This window comes from Siniperca chuatsi, linkage group LG16 (assembly GCF_020085105.1).
Source record: "Siniperca chuatsi isolate FFG_IHB_CAS linkage group LG16, ASM2008510v1, whole genome shotgun sequence".
In the NCBI taxonomy this organism is placed as follows: domain Eukaryota; kingdom Metazoa; phylum Chordata; class Actinopteri; order Centrarchiformes; family Sinipercidae; genus Siniperca; species Siniperca chuatsi.
The window spans coordinates 10,569,289-10,596,675 of record NC_058057.1 but is presented as its reverse complement, the minus strand read 5'-3'; the positions used below and the strand labels follow the sequence as shown (position 1 = coordinate 10,596,675).

At 40.5% G+C, this 27,387-nt stretch overlaps 1 protein-coding gene across 3 annotated transcripts; it reads left to right on the top strand.

Annotated features, from left to right (window-relative positions):
* The first annotated feature begins 1,761 nt into the window (after positions 1 to 1,761).
* Positions 1,762 to 27,386, top strand: LOC122863609 (mitogen-activated protein kinase-binding protein 1-like). 3 transcript variants are annotated; one of them, XM_044170253.1, is made up of 33 exons: positions 1,764 to 2,215; positions 3,166 to 3,257; positions 5,511 to 5,570; positions 5,677 to 5,734; positions 7,019 to 7,189; positions 7,573 to 7,710; positions 8,092 to 8,274; positions 9,219 to 9,379; positions 10,336 to 10,525; positions 10,916 to 11,059; positions 11,177 to 11,364; positions 11,448 to 11,539; positions 11,677 to 11,802; positions 12,270 to 12,340; positions 14,323 to 14,444; positions 14,562 to 14,637; positions 14,727 to 14,838; positions 14,994 to 15,057; positions 15,418 to 15,528; positions 15,692 to 15,849; positions 16,140 to 16,177; positions 17,153 to 17,353; positions 17,457 to 17,602; positions 17,750 to 17,889; positions 19,246 to 19,419; positions 20,071 to 20,137; positions 21,249 to 21,404; positions 21,905 to 22,074; positions 22,383 to 23,018; positions 23,129 to 23,216; positions 23,434 to 23,522; positions 24,486 to 24,571; positions 25,683 to 27,386. In XM_044170253.1, the coding sequence occupies exons 1-33, from the start codon at positions 2,114 to 2,116 to the stop codon at positions 25,917 to 25,919; spliced, it is 4,647 nt and encodes a 1,548-aa protein (XP_044026188.1). In that variant the 5' UTR covers positions 1,764 to 2,113; the 3' UTR covers positions 25,920 to 27,386. The 3 variants fall into 3 exon arrangements, with proteins under 3 accessions (XP_044026189.1, XP_044026188.1, XP_044026187.1); XM_044170252.1 differs by having other exon boundaries at positions 1,776 to 2,215; positions 21,902 to 22,074; XM_044170254.1 differs by lacking the exon at positions 17,153 to 17,353 and having other exon boundaries at positions 1,762 to 2,215; positions 21,902 to 22,074.
* The last annotated feature ends 1 nt before the right edge of the window (position 27,387 follows it).

Sequence of the window (27,387 nt, the reverse complement as noted above, 5' to 3'; positions counted from 1 at the left end):
ACGAGAATTGATTTTAAAAGGACTGAATTTAACTTATTTTATAACGTAATTGTTTTGTTTATTTCAGTTAACATTGCATACACATTTTAAACCCATCCCTTCTTTAGTAATTACTGTCCAAAACAGCAACAATAAGGGCCTTTCATGTGGACAGAACCAATCAGATACTGTCAATAGACCATATCAGTAGTCTCTTGTAGTTGCATTATCATGACACCACAGTAACCTTCCCTAACTGACAGCAGTTAAAGCAGACATGTCCGCTGTAATGGATTACTTAACTTTTACAAGTTTAAAGTATTTCTCTACATATGGAAATGAGTGAATCATTGCCTGCCTGCAGTGGAAAGTGTGGATTCAAAGCAGAAAAGGGTTAGCAGTAATGCACTTTTTACCTTTGTAGTAAATGTGCTAAAAACATGCAGTCTGGCATGAAATGTTTCATTTGAGAAGAAACTGAATGGAACCTAAAGACCACACTGAGTCTTGCTGCATCATTGTTGCAATTTTCTATATTACATTTCTAGTTTGAAATTCTAAATGACAGTAGTGCACACTACTACTTTGTTTCACAGACGTTTGATACTTGAAGCCCTTGGCCATGACATTTCAATAGCTGAAATTAAAAAGTTGGACATACAGGGAGGCACTTCATGAAGGTATTATGTCGGACTATGGCCTGTTTACATGACGCTGCAATGCGTGTGCACGTGTGGTTTTGCTGAAGAGCATCACAGAAATGCGCTGAACTTTTCCACAATGATGTCCCTAGCTTATTTTCACTGTCTTTATTTGAGTACAACTAAGGTGTTCCTACTAATAACTGCAACTATGTGGTTTGACACAATGAGCATGAAGAGGTTTGAGTTACTGTATAATTAATGTTAACAGGTGATGGGGGACAGACTCTACAGTCCTTGTTTTGTCCAAAAATTCTGTATATTCCAAAGTTTATCTGAGGCTCATATGAAAGGGAAAGGCTGCAACTGTGGACGATATCCACTTGATTTAACTTATTCAGACTGTTGAAGCCTCACATGTGTGGGGCAAGGAGGCTAATCATCTCCATAACAGCACAATTGTTTTGATAAGTATAATAATACAGAGCCTGACTGGGAGTGGACAAATTCCAGCCTCAGCATGTCTGACAGAATGTCAGAACAAAAACTGATATTAAGTTTCACAAAAATATGGTATATTACAGGGCTGTTGGATTGAATTGCATTAAATGTATAGGGAGTAAATTAACAACTGTGTATGTTCAATATCTAAGCTTGTGATTGGTCTGGCGTCATCGTGGGGCGTGGTCTGTTTTGATAGGAAGGCTACTCGGGGAAAGCACGTGGTTAGTTCAACGCAAATAATCTTACACAAACAAGGCTACCTGACTTTAAGATGATAATGAATGTATAATTCATTAAAGTGGGACGGAAGTTCTCTTTATACTGAGAAACTCTAACCTTTATTGTGATAGAAAAAATATTTTAAACTTCAGCATCAACATGCCTTTACGTCACAGCCACTAAAATGAGGAGAAATTACTTTAAGTGAACCAAATATGCATACGAAAGAATAAATGGACCATTATGCAATAATAGATACGTTTGATCGACCAATCATCAGCCAAACAAAGAGCTGTGGTACCCAAACATACGAGTGTCCACGGTCTCTCTCTCTCTCTCTAATCCTATTAAATCAATTAGGTACAAAAACAATCATTGATGTAATCATGAGGCTGGTGCAGACTGAGATTAAACGTCATGCAGGCAAACAGCTGAGCAGCGACTCCCCCCCCACACACCTTGTCAGTGCAAATCGCAGCGTTGAGACAAGGAGACATCAGTCCAGAAGTGGTGGGAAGCTGCGGGAGAAGTGCTTGATGTGAAGCGACAGGCAGCAGAAGAGCACGGCAAACCCACTCAGAGATTAGCGTCCACATGTCCCTGCAGCAGGAACACTGTCCGACTCTGTAAACCTCTGTAGTTTGTCTCTGGCGGAGGCTTTGGTGGTGGGAGGATCATTAAAGGCGCTCATTCACTTCTGAAGCTGGTGGCTTGTCACAGTGGGGCTGGCCAGCAGCTCTCCGAGCGCTTGACACCGGGCTGCAAACAAAATGCCAGGAGATGGATTCACGATTAAAAGTCGCATCAGGAATTTGCTGCGTTCTCCATCAACCAAGCACAAGATGAACAGGAAAGAGAATCTCTCCAGCAAGGTATTTATCCATATGTCTCTCTGTAGAAGTAGAACAGGTTTGGTGTAAAATAACTTGAAGAGAAGTAGCACACAGCAGTCATGTGATGCTGTAGCCTTCTGTTTGTAGTATAACCATTCAACATGGATATTCTGCAGTAATTATTGATCCAAACATCATAGGATCAACAGGTACAACAGTATAACTGAACAACAAGACAGCCTTTATAAAGGGTGTATAAGTTGCAACTGCCAGTGTTAGTAGACTGTGGTACATTCATGTTACTCCAGACACTTAACAGCTGCTTTATAATTCCCAAGACAGACAGACAGCACGACTTGCCTTCTGTCACATCTTCTGTTTAATTACTAGGCTGAACCCTAGACTGTATCAAACGGGTTAAACCTGATCTTTTACATCTTTTTTTCTCTCACTTCTTATACCCCAACAATGAAATGATAATATTATTTATAATATATTTTGGTTTCAAGCTTGTCGCTTGACATGTGGAGTCATGGAAATGAACCCTCACTGCAAGTGAGCCTCGTCAATGCAAGACACAACTGTTTATCACAGAAAAAATAAGTAGACATAGAACAAATGGAGGCATGCACCAACATAAATAACTAATGAATCAATATGATTTTACATCTGGCCGCTGTCACAAGTCGGAATTATGTGTTTCGTAAAAGTGACCTGAAAGTCAGTGTTTTGGAGTCATAACAGCAGAACTACTTTCAATTATTTGAACTAAAGTGGACACATTAGCCATCGACTTCACATATTGAAACCAAACCAGTTCTGTCTTTGATTCATTGATGAGGGTGCTTAGTTACATCACTGCTGGTTTGAGGGAAGTAACTAAGCACCCTTTATTGCTCCGTCAACCAACTCTACTTTCACATCTCACTATGATGAAATCCTCCCAAAAAATAAATAAATCAATAAATCCCTGCTTTGTGTCTCTCCAGGTGACTTTGGAGAAGGTGCTGGGAATCACTGCTTCAGGAAACAGTGGTCTGGCCTGTGACCCCCGATCTGGACTAGTGGCCTATCCTGCAGGGTAAGAAGAGAGAGAGAGAGAGAGACCATTTCTGCATCCTTATCTCGACATATGACCTTTGACTTATCAACACTCCATGCACTTGCAGCTTCCTTATCATATCTACCTCACGATGCTTAGTGTGCAGATTTCTGTGTGTGTGTGTGTGTGTGTGTGTGTGTGTTATATCTGCACAATCTCCGAGGAACTGAGGAGGAGAGCTCTGTGGGCTTTTCCATCAGAGAAACTCCAAAGCTTCTTTTTATCCTATCCTCAGGGAAGCCTCCTTTGACTCTCTCAGTGATACGCTGATGTAAAGAGCGTTGTGTAGTATTATTAATTCTGTTCAAACAGTGACACTGGCTGTGTTAACTTGCTCAGTGCAGATTTTTTTTTAGAAAAAGCGACGTTTGAGCTGCAGGTTGGAGGAGTTAGATCTACAGTGGCGATGCTCAGGGGCCTCGGAGCTGCTGCACCACCAGGGTGAAAGCAGAGTTTCAAAACAAGCACGCTGGGTCCCGCGAGGCTGTAACAGAAACAGCGCACCGAGCCTCTTTTGTGTTGTTTTCAAATCTTCTGACAAAGCTGTATTAATTCTAAGAAGGTCAACGGCTGTTTACAGTATTGTTGCGAGTGTATGTCGGTGATTGTGTGTCTGAGAGAGAGAAAGCAACGTCTGTGCGTGTGCAGACATGGGCATTTCTGTGTACACGTGTGTGTGTGTGTGTGTGTGTGTGTGTGTGTGTGTGTATTTGGTTCTGACTGCCATTTCAGCAAGCTTTGTACTTCCCGAATTTGTGCACAGTCTGGCAATCCACCTGCCGTCTTCAGTTTAAATCTGCACAAGCTGTGGTACCAGGAATGCAGTTTCCTGGCACAGAGCTAAAGAACAGGCAGTCCAGTGACAGGTGCATCACTGATCTTTGTGCTGCTACAGGATGAAAAGAAGTTTTATTAGCAGCAAACAATACGGCTATGGCTGGATTATTTAAATATGGAAAAGAATAATTACATAAGGTGGATGGATACAAGGAAAAATAACATGAAAACTTCATGAAGCAAGACAGGACTTTTACTTTGAAGCATTCTAATCACCAGTGCAAACACTAGGTGGATAATGTTACGTTTAATTACCACTGAGATTTTATTTCCTCCTTTGTTTGTATTTCATATTTTGTCATGGTTTTTCAGAAAGTTCTCCTTAAAAGTTTAGTTCGACATCTGGGGAAGTACACTTTGAAGATTGACACCATTATCATGTCTGTACGGTATATGTGAAGCTACCGCCTGAAGCCGCTTAGCTTAGCTTAGCATAGCATAAAGACTGTAAAAAGGGGGCAACAGCTAGCCTGTCTTTGTTCAAAAGTAACAAAATCCACTTACCAGCTCACAAAGTAACACGTTACATCTTGTTTGTTTAATTGTGTTATGGTAGGCAAATTATGTTTCCTTTGGACAGAGCCAGCCTAGCTGTTTCTTCCTGTTTCCCATCTCTATGCTAGCTAAGCTAACCGCCTGTAGCTTCATATTTAGCCCACAGCTGTGAGAGTGGTATCGATCTTCTCATCTAACTCTCGGCAAGAAAGCGTAAAAAGTGTGTTCCCCAAAATATCAAACTATTCCTTTGAAATATTAAATAATTTTACTCCCCCCCCTAAGCTACGTTATCTCATGCTACTTTGTTTTAAAGTTCAGAAATGCTTCTAATTGGCATTCAACCTTGTATGACCCACCTTTGTAGCAGTGTTTGTAATTTTGATTAACTTCAGCACACCATGAAGTGTTCTTCAGAGTTAATAAATATATTATTAAATAAATGCATGAATGAGGACAGTGTTATTGCATTTCTTGCTGTAATCTTCTGGAAAATACTTATACATTTCACAGATCAACAGAGATTAGTAAACTTTGGCCTACTTCTGAACTTATTAGTTGATATTAGAGTAATGCTGTATGGATTCCCGGGTTACATCAGAGTTTAAATATTTAAAAGGTCATGGTGTATAACCAGTAAGCATCTGCAAGCTATGCCACAAGTAAGGACTGTGAAGAGAGAGTTCAAGTATTCATTCATTGACCTGCAAATGTGGTATTTTCCACTCAGCCATGGACAAGTCTTGACTAAATAAATACAAAAACAAACTATTACCTCAATATAAGGAATACATACCAAACATGAGTTCTAGATCTGGTCCATTTCAAATACTCATGTGTATTATTGTATTATATCATACAACATAACTCATATGGTGAATTTTGACTGATTTTGTGTAGGTGTGTGGTAGTCTTGCTGAATCCCAGAAAGAACAAACAGCACCACATTATCACTTCAAGGTGAGTTGATCACAAATACAATCTGCATTTAAACATTAAACTGTCAAAACTACCTAAACATGAGTCACGCTGAGCTGTCTTTCTTTATTTCTCTCACGTTTCACAGAAAGACCATCACAGCTCTGTCCTTCTCCCCTGATGGCAAGTACTTGGTCACAGGAGAGGTGAGTCGTCTTCTTACTGTCAACCTGCCGTATTCTTTGGCTCTGCATCTGTTTTTCACATGAATTCAACATCCTGCCTTAATCCTCTTTGCATTTGAACGCCACACTGTTCATATGCACACTAATGTGGTCCACAGGAGTAAGCGTGTTTCATTGAGAATATCCCAGCAGGATGTAGACCTACAGTAATTTGTTAATGGTGATCATGTAGGGAAGAGCCCACTGTAAGGTGTTAGTAAAGCGCCTGCAGTTATGTTGTAGTTACAGCGTGTGCCTCAACACAACACACTATCTTAATCCGTCCCAGCCAATCAAAGCCGATTAAAGACTTCTCTATGTAAGTGGATGAGCGTGCAGTAGTTGCCATGACGGCAGAGAGCAAAGTTCAGAAGACCCAATACGATGAAAATAGGCTGTTCTGCTGCCATTTAAAAGGAACCAAATGCCAAATTTTGTAGACTGCCACTGTGCAGTGTTTGAAGTCTTCCACGTGATTAAACTGATTTTCATATTAAACTACTAAAAGTGTTCAAGTTTACAGGTAAATCTTCCAAGCCAAATGTTAATATTATACAGTCAGCAAGCAGAAATATTATGGTTCTCTTTTTGTCTGTTTTGTTTCTGCGATCACAGCTGAGAGCATCACAGCTGTTAGAGGATTTCCTAAAAGCCTTGAAAGAGGAGAAGCGTTTAAGACATTCCCCGAGTGAATAATCTGATAAGAAATGTCTCTCACACACACACACTTTCACCAAACAGAAGCTAATTTACATCAACGACAGGCCGGCAGCAGACATGCATATCTTTTTTTTTTATTTGTCTTTCTTTTTTCTTTCTGTCTCCTTTGTATGCAGCTCAGTCTTTAGTTGAATGTCATCCATTTCCAGCGTCCTTCAGGCTGCCTTTCCTCTCATCTATTAACTCTGACCTTCGAAAGGTTGCTCTACCATATTAAAATAAGAGACTACACAAATAGCCTGAAGACCTTTTGATCCCTGAGAGAGAATTATGTGAACAGGCTGAGGGACAAGTAACTGTATACAGTGAGCAGAGGTCAGAGGACAGAGAGGATAATCTCTTAGAGAGCTGGATAGACTGGACTGGCAGGTGACTACTATATGTTGCCTGTTCTAGTGGATTTAAAGACTGGAGACAAAAAACACAAGACATTGCTTAGACATAAGAATGAACCCTTTTATTTATTAATCAATCAACTATTTTCTCTCAATTAACTCTGTTTTAACCACTCACTCCCCCTCCACATCCCTCTTCCCTTTCCACCAGAGCGGTCACCTTCCAGCGGTGAGACTTTGGGACGTGGCAGAACGAAGACAGGTGGCGGAGCTCCAGTCGCACAAATATGGCGTCTCCTGCGTGGCTTTCTCCCCCAACAGCAAATACGTTGTCAGTGTGGGAAACCAGCACGACATGATGGTCAACGTCTGGGCGTGGAAGGTACGTCTCACTCTGAAGTTTTAGCCCACAGTCAGCTCTTCTTGCCAAGGCTGACGTTGCTGCGCCATGGAAACGCTGTGTCTGTCATATTGGTACAAACTAGAAGGCATTTAGCTTCTACCTTTCACCTACATATGGACACACTCCTCATTGTGTTAAAGGAATAGTTCAACATTTGGGGAAATGCGCTTGTTTGCTTTCATGCTTATTTGAGACGACTGATAACATTCTCAGCAGTTGGTTAGCTTAGCTTAGCATGAAAATAGGGGGAAACCGCTAGCCTGGCTCTGTCCAGACATTAAGTACATTTTGTAACAAATCAAAATGTGCTTAAGCTCACAGAAGGCTTTATTAACATGTATTGTTGTATTGTTCTCTTGCAGAAAGACGTAGTAGTGGCGGCCAACAAGGTGTCCAGTAAGGTGACTGGTGTGTCTTTCTCTGAGGACAGCTCCTACTTTGTGACTGTGGGGAACAGACATGTCAAGTTCTGGTATCTGGACCACTGCAAGGCCAGCAAGGTATTTATTTCATAAAGCCTGTGTCAGTCATGTAAGCAGCAACCTTCCCTTTGCTTTAGTACTGCTTGGAGCTGGAGTTATTTTTCTACCTTCAGAAAAATCCAAACATTTTTACACAGTATGAAATATTTTCATTGCCTTGAAAATTGTCCAAGCCAGAAAAAAAAAACAATGTTAACTGGGGGTTTGGTTTTTGTCACAGTTCCTATTTCATTGTTCCAGAGCTACACACATGCACAGATTTCAAAAAGACCGGATGGGGATGTAATGTCGACAAACACAGACATAACTAAGTTTAAATGTAACACTAAAGCAGCATTCTGCTTTAACCACTTCAATCTGAGCTTCATCAGCTAACCCTCACCCCTCTGTGGTGTTTAGGCCAGTGCTCCTGTCCCTCTGCTGGGCCGCTCGGGGCTGTTGGGAGAGCTTAGGAATAACTTCTTCTGTGATGTGGCCTGTGGAAGGGGCTCTACATCTGACTCCATCTTCTGCATTACCTCCTCTGGCTTGCTGTGTGAGTTTAACAGCAAGAGGATGCTGGACAAGTGGGTGGACCTACGGGTGAGTGACTCACACAGGAAGTATCCAACAGTGACAACAGGTTGTTTGGGCTCTTTAGCTACCACTACTTTTAACCTTATACATTATTTTACCTCATATCAGAGTGATGCAGGGGCTATTGATTGGTGTCATTCCACATAATGTGGCTGCTAACAGTCATTGCCATGTTTTAACCACAAAGGTGATATCTCTGAAACAGATCCGCTTCTATTAAAATGTTATAGGATGGTGGATTTTGGCATGCTGTTGGAACTTTGAAAGGTGCACCGATTGGCCTAATGAAGCCTTTCATAAATGAAAGGTCCACATTTGTAGCTCAGTTATGATCTCATATTCATTTCATTATTGAGACTGACATTGATGAGTGTGGTTTAAAAACTAACTGGCATCATGGCATTAATTCAAGGTCAGGTCAGTTTTCTAACTGAAAGACCATAAATGCTACGCTACTGGTTTTAATGAAATGCATTTTGTTCTTTATTGATTCAGCAGGTGTCTACATTGTTAATTGGATGTTTAACTCATCTAACTTACCTTTACCAGTGTTAAATCTACAGTATATTTATTTATCCATTACTGAGTGCTGTACATCCAATAGTGCTTATGGTCACTGTCCAGCTGTGGTGTTTATTCAAGAGGTGAAGATGAAGGTGTGTGTGTCCTGCTCCTGCCTTCTGTCAGAAGATCAAAGAGAGATTAGCAACAGGGATGAGGACAAGTACAGGATGTGTTTGAAAGTATTCCAATAAGGACGCATTTATGTTCCACTGCAACCTTCTGTAACCTTTATCCTTTATAATCTTTACTGACAGGTAGGACTGTTGCGGACTCACCTTCACTTAATTATAATTTATTTTGTGTGCAGGGATAGAGTTCACCCGTCTGTAAATGATAGAGCTATTAAATGAGCTGATGTCCCTGCTGTGTCGTGTCCTGCCTTGTAGATGGGCGTGGCCCAGTCTCTGTCTCTGTCTGAGGATATGATCTTCTGCGGCTGTGCTGATGGAACGGTGCGAGCCTTCAGCCCTGTTGACCTGCACTTTGTCTGCACCCTGCCGCGCCCGCACGCCCTCGGCTCTGACGTCTCGGCCATCACGGAGGCCAGGTGAGGAAGAGCTCAGGAGTTACACGACCTTTCGTTGGCAGGAATCCACTGCAGGATCAAATGCTCTCCATTTATAGTGCTTCCTGTCTCAAGTGGCGCCATTTCACACTCTAAATAACTCGTAAATGTTTCTTATTTCTGAGGAAGCTAGAGTCAAAAAGTAATAGTGGGTTTTATGGGGGGGGGGGTGTCACTCAAAAGGGTCCATGAGATTAGATCACACCCTATTTTCCTTCTTTTTTTTTACCATAAATTTACTTTGATTGTTTTTTTTAAACTGTTTTAAAACACTCACTGCTGTATTTTATAAGGCATAAAATATTTAGAAGAAATCTGATTTAATATCTGCCATTTTCCTATGCCCCTCTATTCTGGTGGCATTGTGGGGTTCCTACAGTATTGTGTTTTTTTATGACAGTCACTATCATACAATATACAGATATCATATGAGAAAAATATCATAAGCTCATTGTTGAGTAGCTACAAAAAAACATATGTTGTTATATGATATGGTAAATTAAATATTATTGGGTGCACCACAAGGTGTGAATACAACAGAGCAAAGTCAGAAGTTACTATATGAATATTTTGAAGTGATATTTCATGCTAGAATGTGGTATTTAAAGTAGTGCCGTATTTTAAGCTAATTGTAAGTTACTAAACTGTACCATATTCTAAGTCAAGACAGGGATATTATAGGAATATTAGAGTAATATTATACAGGGCTTAAAAGGATAAACTGTGAACTCATGTTCCAATTTGTTTATGATTCAGTAAGCATACTTTAGGTAATTTCTATACTGTGTTTATGAACAATATTACTGATTATATTATTTAGTGACTGAGGTAGTCACCGACTGGGGCCAGTAGGCAAAATGTTTTACTGTTTTTAAGAAAACATCTGTTGCTGTTATTCCATGAGCTTTAAAAATGTATCCCAATCTCTTTCCCCTCAGCCACCTATTTTCCACCAAGACGGACGCCCGTTACCCAGACGCCGTTGCTGTTACCTATGACTCCGTCAGCCACTGGCTCAGCTGTGTATATAGCGACCACAGTTTGTATGTGTGGGATGTGAGAGATGTCAACAGGGTGGGGAAGGTGCACTCTGCCCTCTTCCATGCTGCCTCTGTCGGGGACCTGGAGGTAAACAGGAAGGAGGAAGTGAATGATTCACACCTCTTTAACCACGGCGACACATGCAGTGTGTGTCAAACCAGTTCCTGATTCAGTGTGTAGTTAATAATTATACAGTAGATTGAATGTTGGGCATTGACTTGGCTGCTGATTCGGGAAACATTGGGGGATTGATCAATACCACCCCAGTGCCAAAATTACCATTTTCACAACCAACAACATGAATTTGAAATGGAAAAGTACCAAAGCTAATGATTACAGTTCATGATAATGCTTCATAGTGAATGTATCTACAGCACCGCATGGGTATTTTTATAAATCCATACTGTTTAGCCTCATAGAAATAATATTCCCTGAACCCCCACCCAACTAAACACCTTCTCTCTTGTCCTATCTCAGATGTTCCCAGATATTCCTGGGGAATTGGGTGCTGGTTTGTCATCAGGTGCGTTCCTTAGTTGCTCAGCTGATAACACCATCAGACTGTGGCGCATGAACGATTGGACACAAACTCGTGTTCATTCTCAGAACATCCTCAGCAGTGTGAGTTTGGCTTCAAACAGCATATGTCTTCATGTCGTACAAAAGAAAATGTTGACGTTTCAGAAGTGCAAATTCCCCCTGCGATGGGTAATTTCTCTATCCATCATTGCTTTGCAGGATCTCCTGAATATAATCTACATAGATGGAAACACTGGTGCCTTGCTGGATCCAGAATGTACGACAAATGCGAATGCAGACAAACCAGGGGATGGGCAGACAGCAGAAAGCAGGACGGGCATCAGGACCATCTGTGTCAGTCCAGACGGAAAACACCTGGCATCTGGAGATCGCAACGGGATGCTGAGGTATGACAAGAAGGCTAAAACTGAGACTGACGACTGACTGAGGTGACCTCCATCCTAAAATAATGTGAATTTATATTCTACAGGGTTCATGACCTCAGCAGCATGGAGGAGATTCTGAAAGTGGAGGCCCACGATGCTGAGATCCTCTGTCTTGAATACAGTAAACCAGAAACAGGTCAGTGTGTGTGTGTGTGTGTGTGTGTGTGTGTGTGTGTGTGTGTGTGTTTGTGATTTTAATGATGACATGCTTGAAGAATATTTGTGCATTGGCTGTGTATGCGATATGTGATTAAATTGTCTTATTACTGTCAGGTCTGAAGCTGCTGGCCACAGCTAGCAGGGACCGTCTGATTCATGTCTTGGATGCTGAGGATGACTACAGTCTGGTGCAGACACTCGACGAGCACTCTTCATCCATAACAGCCGTCCGCTTTGCTGGTGAGCCACTTGAGACACTGTCAACATCTGACAGCTAATCTTTTCATAATCCTTGCTTTTATCTCCATTGAGTCCCACACAAAGTGGCTCTTTTATTTCGTTTGCAGCACTGCTTGTTTAGATAATAGATGACAACTATACATGTGTAGTCAGGTGGAGCTTTGTTTGTTATAAGCAAAGCTGTTTCTGTTGTGTACTTTATTTTTCGCACTTATTTTCTCTCTCTCAACTAACATATTGGCATTAGTTACTGCCCTTGATTTTGAATTTGGTTTAATGTACTCTACACTTGTGACAAGTCTACTATGTCTCTAGACTTTTCCTTGGATTGTAAATTATTTTGAAAATACTAGTAGTAGCTGACTGATGAAGACTAGCATACTTTTTGCATTGCCTACATTTCTTAACTCCTAACTTAATTTTTTTAAGTTCAAAAAAGTCATTAAATATTTGTCTTCATTCTTCAGCCAATGACAACAAGGTGAGGATGATCAGCTGTGGGGCAGACAAGAGCATCTATTTCCGCACTGCACACAAGGTAAGACACGTCTGAGCAAGATTCAGCCCACCAGCTCCCACCATCAAACGTGCATCTTTCCACACGTCGAATCGGATGTAGTTCCAATAAACACACATATGTGCATAAGTGACTAGAAATATATGAATGCACTAACTGAAAATCATCATATACCTAAGCTAGAACCATATTAACACTGCTTGTTATGTAATAATTGGTGTAGCTTTTTGCTGAGAGTTAGATGAGAAGATCGATGCCATTCTCACGTCTGTACACTAAATATGTAAGCCAGCAGCTGGTTAGCTTAGCTTAGCACAAAGACTGGAAACAGCTAGCCTGGCTCTGTCCAAAGGTAACAAAATCCACCAACCAGCGCCTCTAAAACTCGGTAATTGAAACATTAAATCATGTTTGTTTATTCTGTACAAAAACCAAAGTATAAAATGACATGTAGCTAGCTAGGCTAGCTGTTTCCCCGGCTACATATTTATCGAACAGAGATTGGTATTGATCTTTTCATCTAACTCTCAGCAAGAAAGCGAATAAGCATATTTCCAAAAATGTCAAACTATTCTTTTAATATGACAAATTTATTGTCATTGATTTCTTTGGTTAAAATCACAAGTATACAATATTTTATAAAAGCAATATTACGCCATTTGGCTAGCTTACGGCTAGCTCCTGCAGCTATTTTAAGATCACTGTAAAATGCCTGGTTTCTCCTGACTTACTGCTTAATGTTGGTACAGATGAACACTGATTAAACAGCAGTTCGTTGCTACGCCAAAAATCATTTCCATAACATTCTCATAATTCTTTCTGGCCATAAAAGACACAATGAAGAGCTAATCTTGGTTCAGCATTATTTGCTGCTTCATTGCTTTTGACTAAAATTCTTCATTAATTCCTCACATTAAGGACTCACTGTGCAGCTCAACAGTAATACAATCCATTAAGCTCCTGTTTATGAACACAACTCTACAGCATGTACCACAAAAGAAGCATTTGGATTGCAAGTTGTATAACTAAAGCGATAAAGGAGACATTCTGCTGCAGCCTTTCCTCTACATTGGCTTCTGGGTTTCTGGGACAATTTTCTGGTCAGAGTTGCAACATTCTTCATGATTCAGGCCACTGCAGTGACTCATAAACGTTAAGTTTTGTAGAGCACAATAAACAATGGCTTGTTAGTCTAGTAAAACTCAGACATTAATGCAGTGTTCATTTCAGAAACTTGTTATGACAGGTCTGTGCTCCCCGCAGAACTTAAATGAGCATCTTCTATGCTCTCTCTTATCATGCTCTGTGTTTTAAAGGATTCTAAATTAACCATAATAGTCTTTTCTGACCATGTGTGTACGATTGGATGCACAAACACTAAACTTTAAAAATGATTTGAACTTACTTTAACTCACATTGGGTCTTTGCCAAGCGTATTCATTCCGCCAAACTTTGTAAATACTTCATGTTTGCCTTTCATGCATGTTTAAGCCTATCAGCTATGTGTATATACCCACTTTAAGATACACATTGATATTGATTCAAACTGATCGCTGCATCTTTTAGATACCTTAATGCAGAGGTCAAGTTTGCTACTTTCTTTCCAAACAATACAAATGCATGTAATCCATTACAGCTGCTTTTCTCTGTTACAAGATGAGTGTATTTGAATTCCATTCCCAAAGTAGGTCATTAACCATAATGATAACTATCATCAGTGAGCTGTAAGATAAAGTTGTAATGTTAATCGTTTAGCTATTTTTAATATGTGAATCAATGAAAGATGCTGAAACAGAATGGCACAGCCAGTAGACTAACTGTGTGCCAATTCAAATTAGAAGAAGTAAGCTGTCATTTTCAACCAATGTGACTTTGATATCATAGGTTGCGTTTAATGTCCCACTTTCCCTTAAGTTTCAATTAGCACCTTTCTGTCTAATGCTAAAGCTACAGCAGCCTTCCTCCTCAGCACAGACCTGACAGTGTTTCCTTTTGTTTTACAGACAGACACAGGAACAGAGTTCAGGCGTTCTCACCACTTGGTGAGGAAGACCACACTGTACGACATGGATGTAGACCCCACCTGCAAGTACGCTGCTGTCGGCTGTCAGGACCGCTGCATCAGGTGAGTGTGCGGGCACGTGTATGTGTTTCTGAAGGTCCATGAGGTCAGCAAAGGGCAACAATCTTAGAAGAAACTCATTTCTTTAAGTTTTGAGGTTTCTTTTCCTTCTGACTGCAGGGTTTTCAACATCAGCAGTGGCAAACAGAAGAAACTCTACAAGGGATCACTGAGTGAGGATGGCAGTCTGCTCAGGGTAACATTAACTCCACAGTCCACACTCCAAATGCCATTCCCTTCCTATATATACAGTGTATTGACTATAAAACTCTTTTGTCCTGGCAGGTTCAGCTCGATCCGTCAGGTCAATACGTGGCCACCAGCTGCTCCGATAAAAACATCAGCATCTTTGACTTCTACACTGGGGAGTGTGTTGCCACTATGTTTGGACACTCTGGTAACAGAACACACACCTACACCTCACATACACATACACATATTTTATGTTGTCAAACTGAGCTGTAAGTAAATTACACTTTTATAGCAGTATGATCTATCAACTAACATTGCCAGGGACCACAATATCATATCTCCATATTTTTTGTTTTGCAGAAATTGTCACTGGGATGAAGTTTACCAACGACTGCAAGCATTTGATTTCTGTGTCAGGAGACAGGTGAGAAACAGTCCTGTGTGTGGTCCTACTAGTGGCTCCCTTGGATTCACTTATACTCCAGTAATCTGGTGGATACTGGAGAAAATCCAGCATTTAGAATATTATAATTCAGGCGTAATTCAGTATTAATTCTATATTTAAAATCTGAGCTCTAATAATAATGAGATATCCAACTATGAATAGCTCATAGAAGACAACTCCTGTAGGAAACCAGGACTGGAGCAGCACCCAAATTAAAATCATCTTCAGCACTGCTGCCAGAGGAAATGAGTGGGGAAATGTGTTTGCAGACAGTTTCCTCAATAGTCAAGCTGAAATGAAATGTTGAATTTTTAATGCCAGAATGCTTTTGTCTCCCAGCTGTATCTTTGTGTGGCGCCTGGCTCCAGAACTGACAATCAGCATGAGAGAGAGGCTCTACCAGCTCCGACAAAACCCAAACACACCACCCTGCAAGACCTCCAGTCTCAGGTGACGACACATGCTACATTCACCTCCTGAGGACCTTTCATTGATTGCATTCATTCCATAAACCTTGTGCTGATGATAAAGGAGCTGTTTCACATATAAAGACTGCCAGAACACTCACAGAACGCTCATCGTTTTGTCCGCCCCTCTGACTGTGTAACTCCAGGCGACAGGTGTACAGTGGCCCCATTCTGGGTGGTCTGTCCTCTGACAGTGACCGTGAGCACGAGGAGGAGGACGGAGCAGAGAACGACGACCCCAACGACCCAGAAGACATCACAACCAATACTTCCTCTGACAGCAGCCATGGAGAGGAGGACACAGGTACTGTCTGCTTATGAACTGAATGAGAATACAAACACAGTGCTGACTCTAATCCAGGTGTTTATCAAAGGAATTAGAACCGTGTAATAGTGACCACATGTTGTCTGTTTAGGTGTAACCACCTGGGTTGGAGAGTATCTGCCATCTGCAGTAATCCTCACCTTTATTCTCTCTGTGGGGGACAGCTTTTGACAAAAACAATCCAGAGATCAAACAAGTATTATTATAATGTATATGTATATATATAATTATGTTTAAGCTTCTGATTGTTGTGCTCTTTCTTACAACAGGTGGCTCAGATGAAGGACAAGACTGGGAGCTCACAAAGGTTGGTGGTTATATTCAATGTCAAAGACTGTTATCAGTTTAGTTGGAAATGCTTTTTAATGGTTTTGGATTAGAAATATTAAATGAGAAGACCACTGTCATTGCACATTGTCATTATTAAAACCATCCCATAATTTTTGCATCTTGTTATTCCCATATAAATAAACTGGGCAGGAAACATATTTTCTAAAGAATATGATAGACAACAAAGTGGGAAGAGTGACGAGTGCCACTCTGCATTTAAAGAGTTTCCCCTTGGGGATCAATAAAGCATTTCTGATTCTGATTCTGCTGTGGCATTTTTCACAGTTTTGTGAGAAAATATGACTTTAATCACAAGGTATGTGATAAATGTTCTTTATCACATGCTTTGAAGGGCCAATTTTACTTGAATATCGGTGTTCAGCATAATATAGTATGTGATATTTTCTGTGGGTTTTTTTTATTACTTCATGTTACATCACATTTATGGAAAGTAAAATCAAACAACTTAAATAATAGTACCAAAAACCAGTTCCTGACAAATACTTCATAGTTGTTATTAACAGCAAGTAATAATCAGTACATGATTTTAAGTATGTAGGATAGACAGATGATGCTCCAGTCTACGATCACTTTTAGATTTTTGTCAGTACTTCAGAAGGACTGAAGTGGTTTGAGGATCTCAGGCTTCACTCTACCATACATGAGATTAAATCCTCTGTGATGTACCAGAGGGGAAATACCCCGCTGAGTCTTATAAGTGATAAAAGGCTATGCGAAATCCATCCTGAAATGCACAGCTGTAGTGGGGTTACTAAAAACTAGATCACACAACTTCATCTGAGATTTGTACATCTGGACAAAAACTGATACGTTAAGTAGTTGTCAACTTTCATTTCCAGAACTGCTGTATGATATTTTTCATTCACGTCTTTTACAATAGAAATCATGGTTCACTGTGTCAGCTTGTACATCTCCTGTACGTCCTTTCTAGCATGGAGTCGTCAGCCAGGTGACTCCTGAGTCCTCCAAGCGTCCTCGGAGGCGCTGGTCTCATCGTATGGGCTCTCTGGAGGTGATGGTTAAATCCATGCTGGACCTGAAGCAGCTGGAGACCTTTGCTCACAAGAAAAACCCAAATTTCCCCCCTCATGACAGAGAGAGACAGAGCATGTCCAGCCTCCAGGAGCCCATGGTATGCATGGCTCTATGTCTAAGAGAGAGAAAGAGGGAGCTCTCCATATGGATCTGTGTGTGTGTAATTGCACTGCTAAGTCACCTATGCTCATTTTCTGCAGCTGCAGTTGGATGAGAGAGCCAAGAGGCATCGGCCCTGGCCACATGCTGACTGGCTGTCCTCACACTTATCCAAAGGCATCAGGGGGTCTGACGGAGCTGTGCTGTACCCTGAGGAGAACGGGGATGATACAAGTCTACAGGGAAGGTAAATCCCCTCTCAATACACGCGGTTTCACTCAAGTGATCACAATGACAGTGAAAGAGAACAGAAGTGCTTTTCTGTTCTTGGTTTAATGTTTCCCTCTGCCCCTGTTCCTCATTGTTTCCACCTCTCTCTGTTTTCATACGTCAGTGATTACATGGTGAAGGAGCAGCATTGCAGGATACAAGGGCGAGGGATCCGCAGTGAGAGCCAGGAAAGCCGCAGCCCGGACAGTGCTTGCTCTCTGGGCTACAACAGCAGAGAGTCCAGCCCGGATCATGTCCTGGATGGTGAGGTCTTACTCTGATGACACCATTAAAAGACATAATAACAAAAAAAAAACAGGCATAATAACAAAACTCGGAGAGCACAGACCTCCGCCAAGGCCAATAGTCCAGTCTTCTTTGATATGCAAATCTGCAAGTGCAACCACTACATATGTCTGGATATATTTCCAAAAAGATTAGAATTACAGTATGTCAAACAAGCTCGCTCTGGTTGTAACAGGTAGAAATATCACACATATGGAATATATCATATTCCATATTCCATATATATATATATATATATATATATATATATATATATATATATATATATATATATATATATATATATATATATATATATATATATATATACTTTTATACCTTTTAAGTGAAGAGAACTTCACCTCGTTCACTGTCTCCACAGAGGCCTCTCTGCCGTCTGCTCTGTGTGTGTGTGTAACATAAAATTTTTTTTTTTTTACGGATCTGTATGATTCACGTGGGTCATAATTTCAGTTCGGATTCCAGATTAATACAGAAAAATAACATCCGCGACTGCTTATTTCTTACAAACTTGCTGCATCTGTTTCTACCATGATGTTTGAGGTGGCTGTTATGTTTTGTTGTATGTTTAGTCGCATAGTAGAAATTTACTTTTGCTAGCATGAAAACACAAGGCCACAAATGAAGATTAGCATTTAAAGCCACTTCTGTATGTGTACAGTTTGAAAATTTCCAACTTTAGCACCCCCCAGTGGCACTATCAGAAAAGACACTGTGGCAGCCAGGACTGCACAAATTTCATCAGGATTGAACCATTTTTCTACAAACTAATTCCTCAAAATAATTTTATTAATTTAAGATGCTAAAATCATACAAAATTTCAGTGAAGGTTTTTCTTGCTGCAGCTTGCAGGCAGCACAATAGTAGAGTGAGCTTGAATAAAACAGACTAATGTCTAAGGAATTTTAAATAGATATCAAAGTCACACTTGTATGCTATATTTCAGTATTTATATCCATCTATATTTCTGTCTCAAGTTATAAATGTCTTCTCAAAGTGTGCCAAGTGCTGGATTTAAAATGAAATGCTAAAATGTACATGAAAGACATGATATCTCTTCAGCATACAGTAAAGCTGATACCCGCTGAGAGGGATTTTAGCACACAGAGGCTTTGGATTTTTACAGTTTCAGGCCTGATAGAAATATGTCAGATAATACTGCCACATAGGCCTTAGTGTTCTTGCTGGTCATTTGTTAAGGATTATCTGGTACCTTCCTGCTGTATGCAATAGATGCACCAAGGTCAAGGCGGGTTTAGGTTTTTTTTGTTCTCTTTCTGCCTTGTTCCTCAGCTGTACGTTTTTCTCCTGCAGATGTGGAGTCCCTGAGCCAGGACAGCTTTGATGAGGAGAATGAAGAGAGGGACGGGCAAAAGGCAGAAGTGACGAGTATGGACGAGGCTCTGAGGACAGTGGCTGGCACTGCTGACCGCAGTCAAGATTTCCTCAAGCAGAACTTTGAGACACTGGCAGAGAGCTGCAGCATGGGTAGGAGAGGCCAAACACTCACATGCAACTTTAAAGGAATAGGTAGACATTTTGGGAAAAATCTCTTTCTTGCTGAGAGTTAGATGAGGAGATATAATATATAGCTACAGCCAGAAGATGGTTAGCTTAGCTTAGCATTAAAACTGTAAGCAGGGGGAAACAAAACCTGGCTCTGTCTAAAGGTAGAAAAATCCACCTACCAGCACCTTCCTATGGTCTCAGCTGATCAGCCTGGCAAACTCACAGTAGTAATAAGACTCCAGGTCCGGCATATAAACCCCCGTAAAAACACAACTTGTCGTTTTTGCACTTCCTTTTTTTTGTACGGATTAAACAAGCAAGATATAATGTGTTAATTAGACCTACTGGTACGCAGTTATTTCTCATCAGACAGAGCAAAACTAGTTGTTTTCCCCAGTTTCCAGTCTTTATACTAAGCTAAGCTAACAGTCTCCTGGCTGACAGATATAAGAGTGGTATCTATCTTTTCATTTAACTCTCGCCAAGAAAATAAATATGCTTAGTATTTCCCACAATGTTGAACTTTTCCTTTAAATGTCCTCACATGCAAGTAGACATGCAAACAATAGTGATTAGCCGCTGTCTCCATTTTCCTTTTTGTTTTTTCTAACACTTGATGTCTGTCCACAGCTGAGCAGAGCAGAGTCCCTAGGCTCAGTATATCTTCACGCTTCCTGGCCAGAGGACATAATAACAGGTACTGTTGACCGCTTCAGACCAGTGTGGACTCACAGTTATAATTACAAACTCATGTGGACTCACGCACATTGCTCTGCTAAACCATCTGTGTACCTCCCTGATCTAGCCAAGCTGCCAGTTTAAAATGGCATTGTTAACTATGTTTGGGCAATTTTATGTGTGTAGGAAGATTTGTTTTTATCCTTGGAAGTTTTCACCTTTTTATTTGGATTAACAATGAATGTGCAGCGAGACATTTACCTGTAAATCACCGTATGATTTAATTAGTAGTTTAACATTTTGAGAAATATGCTTATTTGCTTTCTTGCAGGGAGTTAGATGAGAAGATGGATACCATCATGTCTTTGTGCTAAATATGAAGCTACAACCAGCAGCCAGTTAGCTTAGCTTAACACAAAGACTGGGAACAGGGGAACAGCTTTCACTTTGAGAGATTAAACAAATAAGATATAACATGTTATTAGTGAGCTTTAGAGGGTAGGCGGATTTTGTTGCCTTTGGACAGAGCCAGGTTAGCTGTTTCCCCCCAGTTGCCTGTCTTTGTGCTAAGCATACATTTACACTTTAGCATACATACCTTTAGTATGACAGATTTATTGTCTTTTTTTTTGTTATAATCACATGTTCCCAATATTTTATGAAATGCCACTCTCATTAGCTTAGCTTAGCATAAAGACTGGATGCAGGGGGAAACTGATTGCCTGGCTCTATCTAAAGGTAACAAAATCCACCTACCAGTACCTCTAAAGCTCACTTAATGACATGTTATATCTTTTTTATTTAATCTATACAAAAACTACATCATAAAAACAACATGTTATGGTTTACTGGGGATAATGAGCTGGACTATTTCTTGGTCGAGTGCAGTAGGTTGCCAGGCTAGCTGTTTACCGTTTTCACTCTTTGTGCTAAACTATGCTAACCAGCTGCTGGCTCCAGCTTCATATTTAGTCAGAGTGGCATCAATCTTCTCATCTCACTCTCTGCAAGAAAGCAAATAAGCATATTTCCCAAAATGTCACACTGTTCAGTTAACTTAATGCAGAGGAATACATTGTGTATTTTACTCAGCTGCTCCCCTAACCCTGTAATGCCTTCCTTCTGTGTAGGGGCATGCCTCTGTTTGCCAAAGTGCATGGAAAGGAACAAGGCAGTCACTCTGCTAAACCCCCTGTGTCAAAAGTACAGCCCTTGATGGAAGATAATCAGAGCAGAGACACAGAAGACAAGACCCCTGTGTCCCCTGGCAGGAGCAAGGGGCCAAAGTAAGAAGAAAGCACAGACTAGCTGCAGGGGGTTTATTTTTAGACAAGTGCTGCTTTGCAGACTTAAATGAATGAATCACGAATGCAAAAGATCAAAAAAGCACAAAAGGTACTCTGTTTCCCTAAATAAGTGATTAGGAAACATTAATAAGTCCACATGGCAAGAATGCAGTATAATACATACTTGACAAACAGGACTTTCCTGAGGTCACCCAAGGCTACAATGTTTAGACATTTTTACACTGTTTACAACCAGTACATTTCTGCAGTTACTTACAGAGAAGTAACTGAACTCTCATCTAAAGTAATTATGCACATGCAAATAAATTAGACTCATTTACTACAGTGTTGCCAAAACGTAGCACAGAGACAAAAGAAAATGAAAACATGAATCAACACAACTGATATTTCCTTTGGCTTGTTTTTGCCATTTTTGTGACTGGATTATTGTGTGATTATGTGCAAAGTGATCTTAAAGCTGCTGTGTTGCCTCTCAGCAGGACAGATGCTCCAGAGAGAGACTGTGCTCCTACTCTTAGACCCCTGAAGAAGAAGACTTCAGGGTCCCACCTGTGGAGGCTGTCCAACCCTCCATCCAAAGCTCCACTGTTGTTGGACAGAGCGACATGCTTACAGAAATCCTACTCTGCCCAGAACCTGTCCTCAGACTGTACGTTCCATCATCATTTTGTTCATTTATTACTATATATTTGCTGCCATTTAATATTTGGGTCTTATTATACAATGATTAAGTGTACATTGTGAAACAGTTAAACTGCCTCAAGAGTGTATTTAAACATAATTTGCATGGGGATCTTCTGTGAAATATACAATATAAGTTGGCAATAATTTATTTATTTGATGTAATTCTAAAAGTCATTCAGTTAATCCATAACAATTAAACATAACTTAATTAAATGTACTTCTATTTTCTCAAAATAAGTCACATTATCTCCACTTCTAAATTTTTTTCTCCAGCTCTGCACTCCCCTGTGTCCTCTAGTGACGGAAGGGAGTTGCGCAAGAGACCTCAGCAGCTTTTCCTGGATCATGACACTCCTACTCCTTCCTTCCACTTTTCTTCACCCTCCTCTGGGTCCCCACAGTCTCCCCAGTCCCCTCTGCCCTGGGAGAGCCCCAAACTCAAGCCCCAGCACTCCTACATGAACCCCACTGCCAGCTCCATGGCCAAAAGCAGCCGCTCCTTGTCGCTGGGAGAGTGTATCCAGATGGGCTCTCCACCTTGCTCCCCCTCCTTCCACAAGGCCAGGAGGTCATGTGGGGAGCTGGAGGTCGAACCTCCCCTGCTCACCTCGTCTCCTGTCGCCGCTTTCCCCTCTACTGTCTCATCAACATCATCCCTCTTATTGTGTCCTCTATCAAACAGTCCCTCCCCAACTCCTCCCCATCATACATCTACAGTTTCACCCTCTCCTTATTCTCAGAACATCCCGCCCTCTCGCATCCCGCTCCCCAAACAGCCTCTCAGCCCTCGCCGCAGCCTCTGCCTGGAGGTGAAGCCGAGTTCAAGTTGTTCTGGAGGCCCGATGAGGGCTTCTACTCCTACCATAGACCCTGGATGTGTTGTTACACCTACTCCAGGAAACAGTCAAGGTTAGACAGCCAGCCATATACTGTAGATATACACACAAAAATGTCCAAGTAAGGAACTAATAAGCGGATTACCTGTGTGTGTGATTTTGTGTATGTCTTGTTGTCTTCAGCACTGGGCAGGCCTCTGTCTCTAAATTTGGATTCTTCTTTGCCAAGTTCACTACCAGTGAAGCAGAAGAGAGGCTCGGTTTCAGAGAGGTACATTTTTACACCTCTTCTAAACATTTAGCTACATTTTGCTTGAGTTTTCTAAAAATCTATAAACGTTTCTAAGCCAGTGTTGTATTGCAAATGATCCCTAAGAACCATAAGTAGTACGTTCTTTTTTTTAACTAGTTACTTATTGTATTAAGGGTCATCAACTAATCATAACATAACACAGTAACTGCCACTCATGTCTGATTTTTCTCCCCAGTGCCATGGAGCCAGGACAGGTGGCTGCAGCCAAAGAGTGCCCTCTTGTGCCAGAAAAGGCCCACACATCAGGCGCTGACCCCCAGCCAGGTCTGGCCTCTCACAACTCTTTCATTAAATCTGTCCATCGCTACCGCTCCTCCTCATCATCACTGCATCTCTTCGCATGATTGAACAAGCCTTGTGCGCTGCTGCTCAAAACTTAAATTACTGTCCAACTAAACACCAAGATTCCATCCAACAGGCTTTATATTCCACTTGAACACTTATCAGCTGATTGCTATACAATTCTAAGCACATTCACGCTTGCTCAAAGGATAGACCCTTTCCATGTTGGACTCCTCATGTCATCCATGTCATGTTTGCACACAGTGTATTGTACCTCATAATCTCATAGAAAGATTGCAGTGGAATTTTAACACATTGATGCTCCCTTTTCATGTTAATACAGTAATTGCCTATTATGCTATGATATATAGAGCCTCAGTTAACTGAAGTGCCACAGCAGATTGTTTTCCTCACATTGCTCACTTACTCAGTAAATAAAGGTGTCTAACAGAGTTAGATAAAATAACTTCTTCATCCTGTTCTTCATGCTTCTGTGCCTGCTGTTTTGTGGATGATAACTGCCTCACAAAGGCAACAGACTTCATTTCATTTCAATTTGAAAACACAGAAACCATAAATGCCATTAAGTGATATCCAGTCCACATTTGTACCTACAACTGTGTTTTGCTGGAGGATATAAACTGTGAAATCATTTTTCTCAGTTTCGCAGCTCACACAGCTCCTGCTCTCTGGCTTTGTGCAGCAGCCTCCTGTGTTTTTTCTATAGTTTCTTTTCTGCCACCAAGTTATTCTTGTTTTTGTTTTCTTTTTTCTTTTTATGCTCTTCAACCTTTTGCTCAACATTTACTGTGTGCCTACTTCGCTCGATAACTGTGTGTTTGTGTGTATATACCGTACAGTATGTGAGTCTTTGTGCACACTCTGGTTTGCCACATACTGTGCTATACTTGAAAGAGTCCTCTTTCTCTCTCTCCCTCTCTGCAGATCACTCTATCACCTTGGAAACTTGTAGGCAGGCTGTTACTGAGCTTCACAACAGTCTGAGGAAAACCGTTATGCTCTACACTACGGTCAGTGAGTGTGTGTCTGTGTGTGTGTGTGAGGGGAGATGTGGGGGTAGCGATAGTCTGAAAGGGAAGAAAGATAGGGAAAAGCAGAGCGATAGGGAAGATAAAAGGGGAATGGTTAATACTGCCGCTCTCATATTCCTCTTATTGTTATGAATTGCATATATATATATTACTGTTGATATTTTTGTCATTTTTAAAATATATTTTTTATAATGTACTGTTTTGTCTCAGTTAATTTTACATTTATGGATGCTGCAGTCCGTGGTGAAATCCAAATTAATTGTCTCACATTTTCACACATACCTTTTTACTTGATCATAGAGCTGAAACAATAAGTCCATTAATGGATTAGGCGACTATTTTGATAACCCATTAATAATTTGAGTTATTTGTTAACGCAAAAAGGACAAGCATTTGCTGGTTCCATCATCTCAAATGTGAGAATGTACTGCTTTTCTTTGTCTTATATGATAGTAAACTAAATATTTTAATAACAAGCAATTTGATAAGGTCAACTTGGGTTTTGTGATGCACATGTATAGGACTGCAACTGCCGAAAATTTTCTTATTTGATTTATCTGCTGATTATTTCCCAGATTAATTGTTTGGTCTATAAAATGTCAGAAAATAATGTAGTGAAGAAAGACCATCACAAGTTCCCGAAGTCCAAGGTGACGTCTTCAAACGTCTTCTTTTGTCCGTCTAACAGTTCAAAACCCATGGATATTCAAATTACAATGATGTGTTTGAGAAGCTGGGACCAGAAAAAGAAAAATTACCTAAACAATTGATCGATCATCAAAATAGTTTTCAATTAATTTCTGTCAATTGACAAATCGGTTAAACAATTAATCGTTTCAGGACTAAACACGTCTTACTATTTTATAGACAAAAACATGAATAGATTAATTTGCAAAATAACAGGTTCATCGATAATGAAAACAACTGTTAGTTGCAACCCTACTTGGATAGACATACTGTATGTTTGAGCTCTGGCTGTTTTATCTTTTAGCTGATGAACAGATCAAACAGGGAAAGACACTGACAGACTGCCTGTATGTTTGTCTGCCTGTCTGTCTGTTTTTCATATGTATGTATTCATTAAAACTAGGTGCTACAGTCCGGCCAGCCCAGTGAAGAGCAACAAGAAATAAGGAGCGTCCTGTCCGAGGCCCTGTTCACAGTCAAGGCTGAGCTGGACTCTCTGCCTCACCCCACCTCACAGTGTGAAGGGCCCAGAGTGGACCAAGGGGTCAAAGGTGAGGGAGAGAAGGCCCTGGCTCTGCTGGAGCAGTACGCTGAGCTGCTGCTGAAGTCTGTGGAGAGGAGACTACATACCAAGACTTGAGGAGATGGACTGATGTTTGCACATATGCCAGTAGGAGCCAGACACATGCACACACAGTAACACTGTGAATTGCACACTTGTTATTTGCACAGAGATTTTTTTATGGCTTTATTTATGGACTGAATGCAGATATTTTGTCGTTATATTTGGAGAACCTGAAAAAAATCAATGTTGTGTATTATGCACTGAAAACAGAACGAGTGAAAAAGATCGCCTTATTTTTGAAGTTGCCATAGATCTTCTTTGTCTGTTTTCCAGTTTTTAAAATCAAATTTCATGAGTATAAGTAATGAATCACAATTGTTACAAAGGGAGACACCAGAAGGACAAAGATGATGAAGTTACACGAAGAGCACAAGCAGTCAAATGATGTAATTGGCTAAATACTGTATTTGGGTCACAAAATTCATCCTGTGGTATCGGGCACTGTTTAAGTGGTTGTGTTAAAGATGGCTATGTTTTGGTAAAGGTTAAGAAGTCTAAAGCCCCATTAGCATCCCCTAGAGGCTACAGGGTTCATTATTCCTTTCCAAAATATAAAAATGAAAGAAGAGAAGACACTTTTCTAATGATTTTTCTATATAAATGTGAAAGGGCGGCGTTACAGCAAGTAACATAGAGCTATTAAAATCTAAAAGGTTTATGCCTTTGCTCAGTAATTGTCATGGAAATATCACTCGAATTGGGAGATACTGTATCTTGCGTGCAACATTCATATTCTGGCCAACTGAGTACACATTTTAAGTTCATTAAGTATCCAAAATGTAAAGGGTTCATCCTCTGGGGAATAGGCACATGTAAATTTCATGACTATTTTGCTAGAATTGTTTGTACAATTAAATGCTTGGGTCTGATTGTGACACTCATGATGAATGGGTTTTTGACAAACAAAACAAGCAATTGGAAAACGTCAACTTGGTTTTGTGATGCACTGGGGGAACCGTAAATATCCAAATCAATTTTCAATCTGGCCAGCTATAGAGACATTTTCCTCCAGGCCAAAGTGTTGCACAGATGGACACAACTGACATCTGCATCCTTAGGCCCCACTGCTAATGGGGCACAACTGGTTTCTGGTAGGTACTATCTAGAGATGGATATGTTAAAGTGGGAGGTTAGAGGAAGATAAGTTAAGGTGGGAGGATAGAAATGGTTATATTGAGGTATGAGATGTGTCAGATGACGGACCTGGGAAGATGTTTTACTGTGTAATTCATATTTTTGTGCCAATGGTGTCTTCCTAATTGCAGAGTGCTGTAGCTGTAACTTTAGACCAGTTTTCATTGCTTTATGTAAATCATAATTAGTCTGTTATTCTTCTGTACATTTGTGCAACTTTTCATAGTGCTGATTTTAATGTTCTACTGGGATTTTATATTTCTCTGAAAGAGACTTTTCTTCTGTTACTTCAAACTGTTGCACTGTTATTCTTTAAGCTCTTAAAAAAAATAAACACTGAAAACAATGG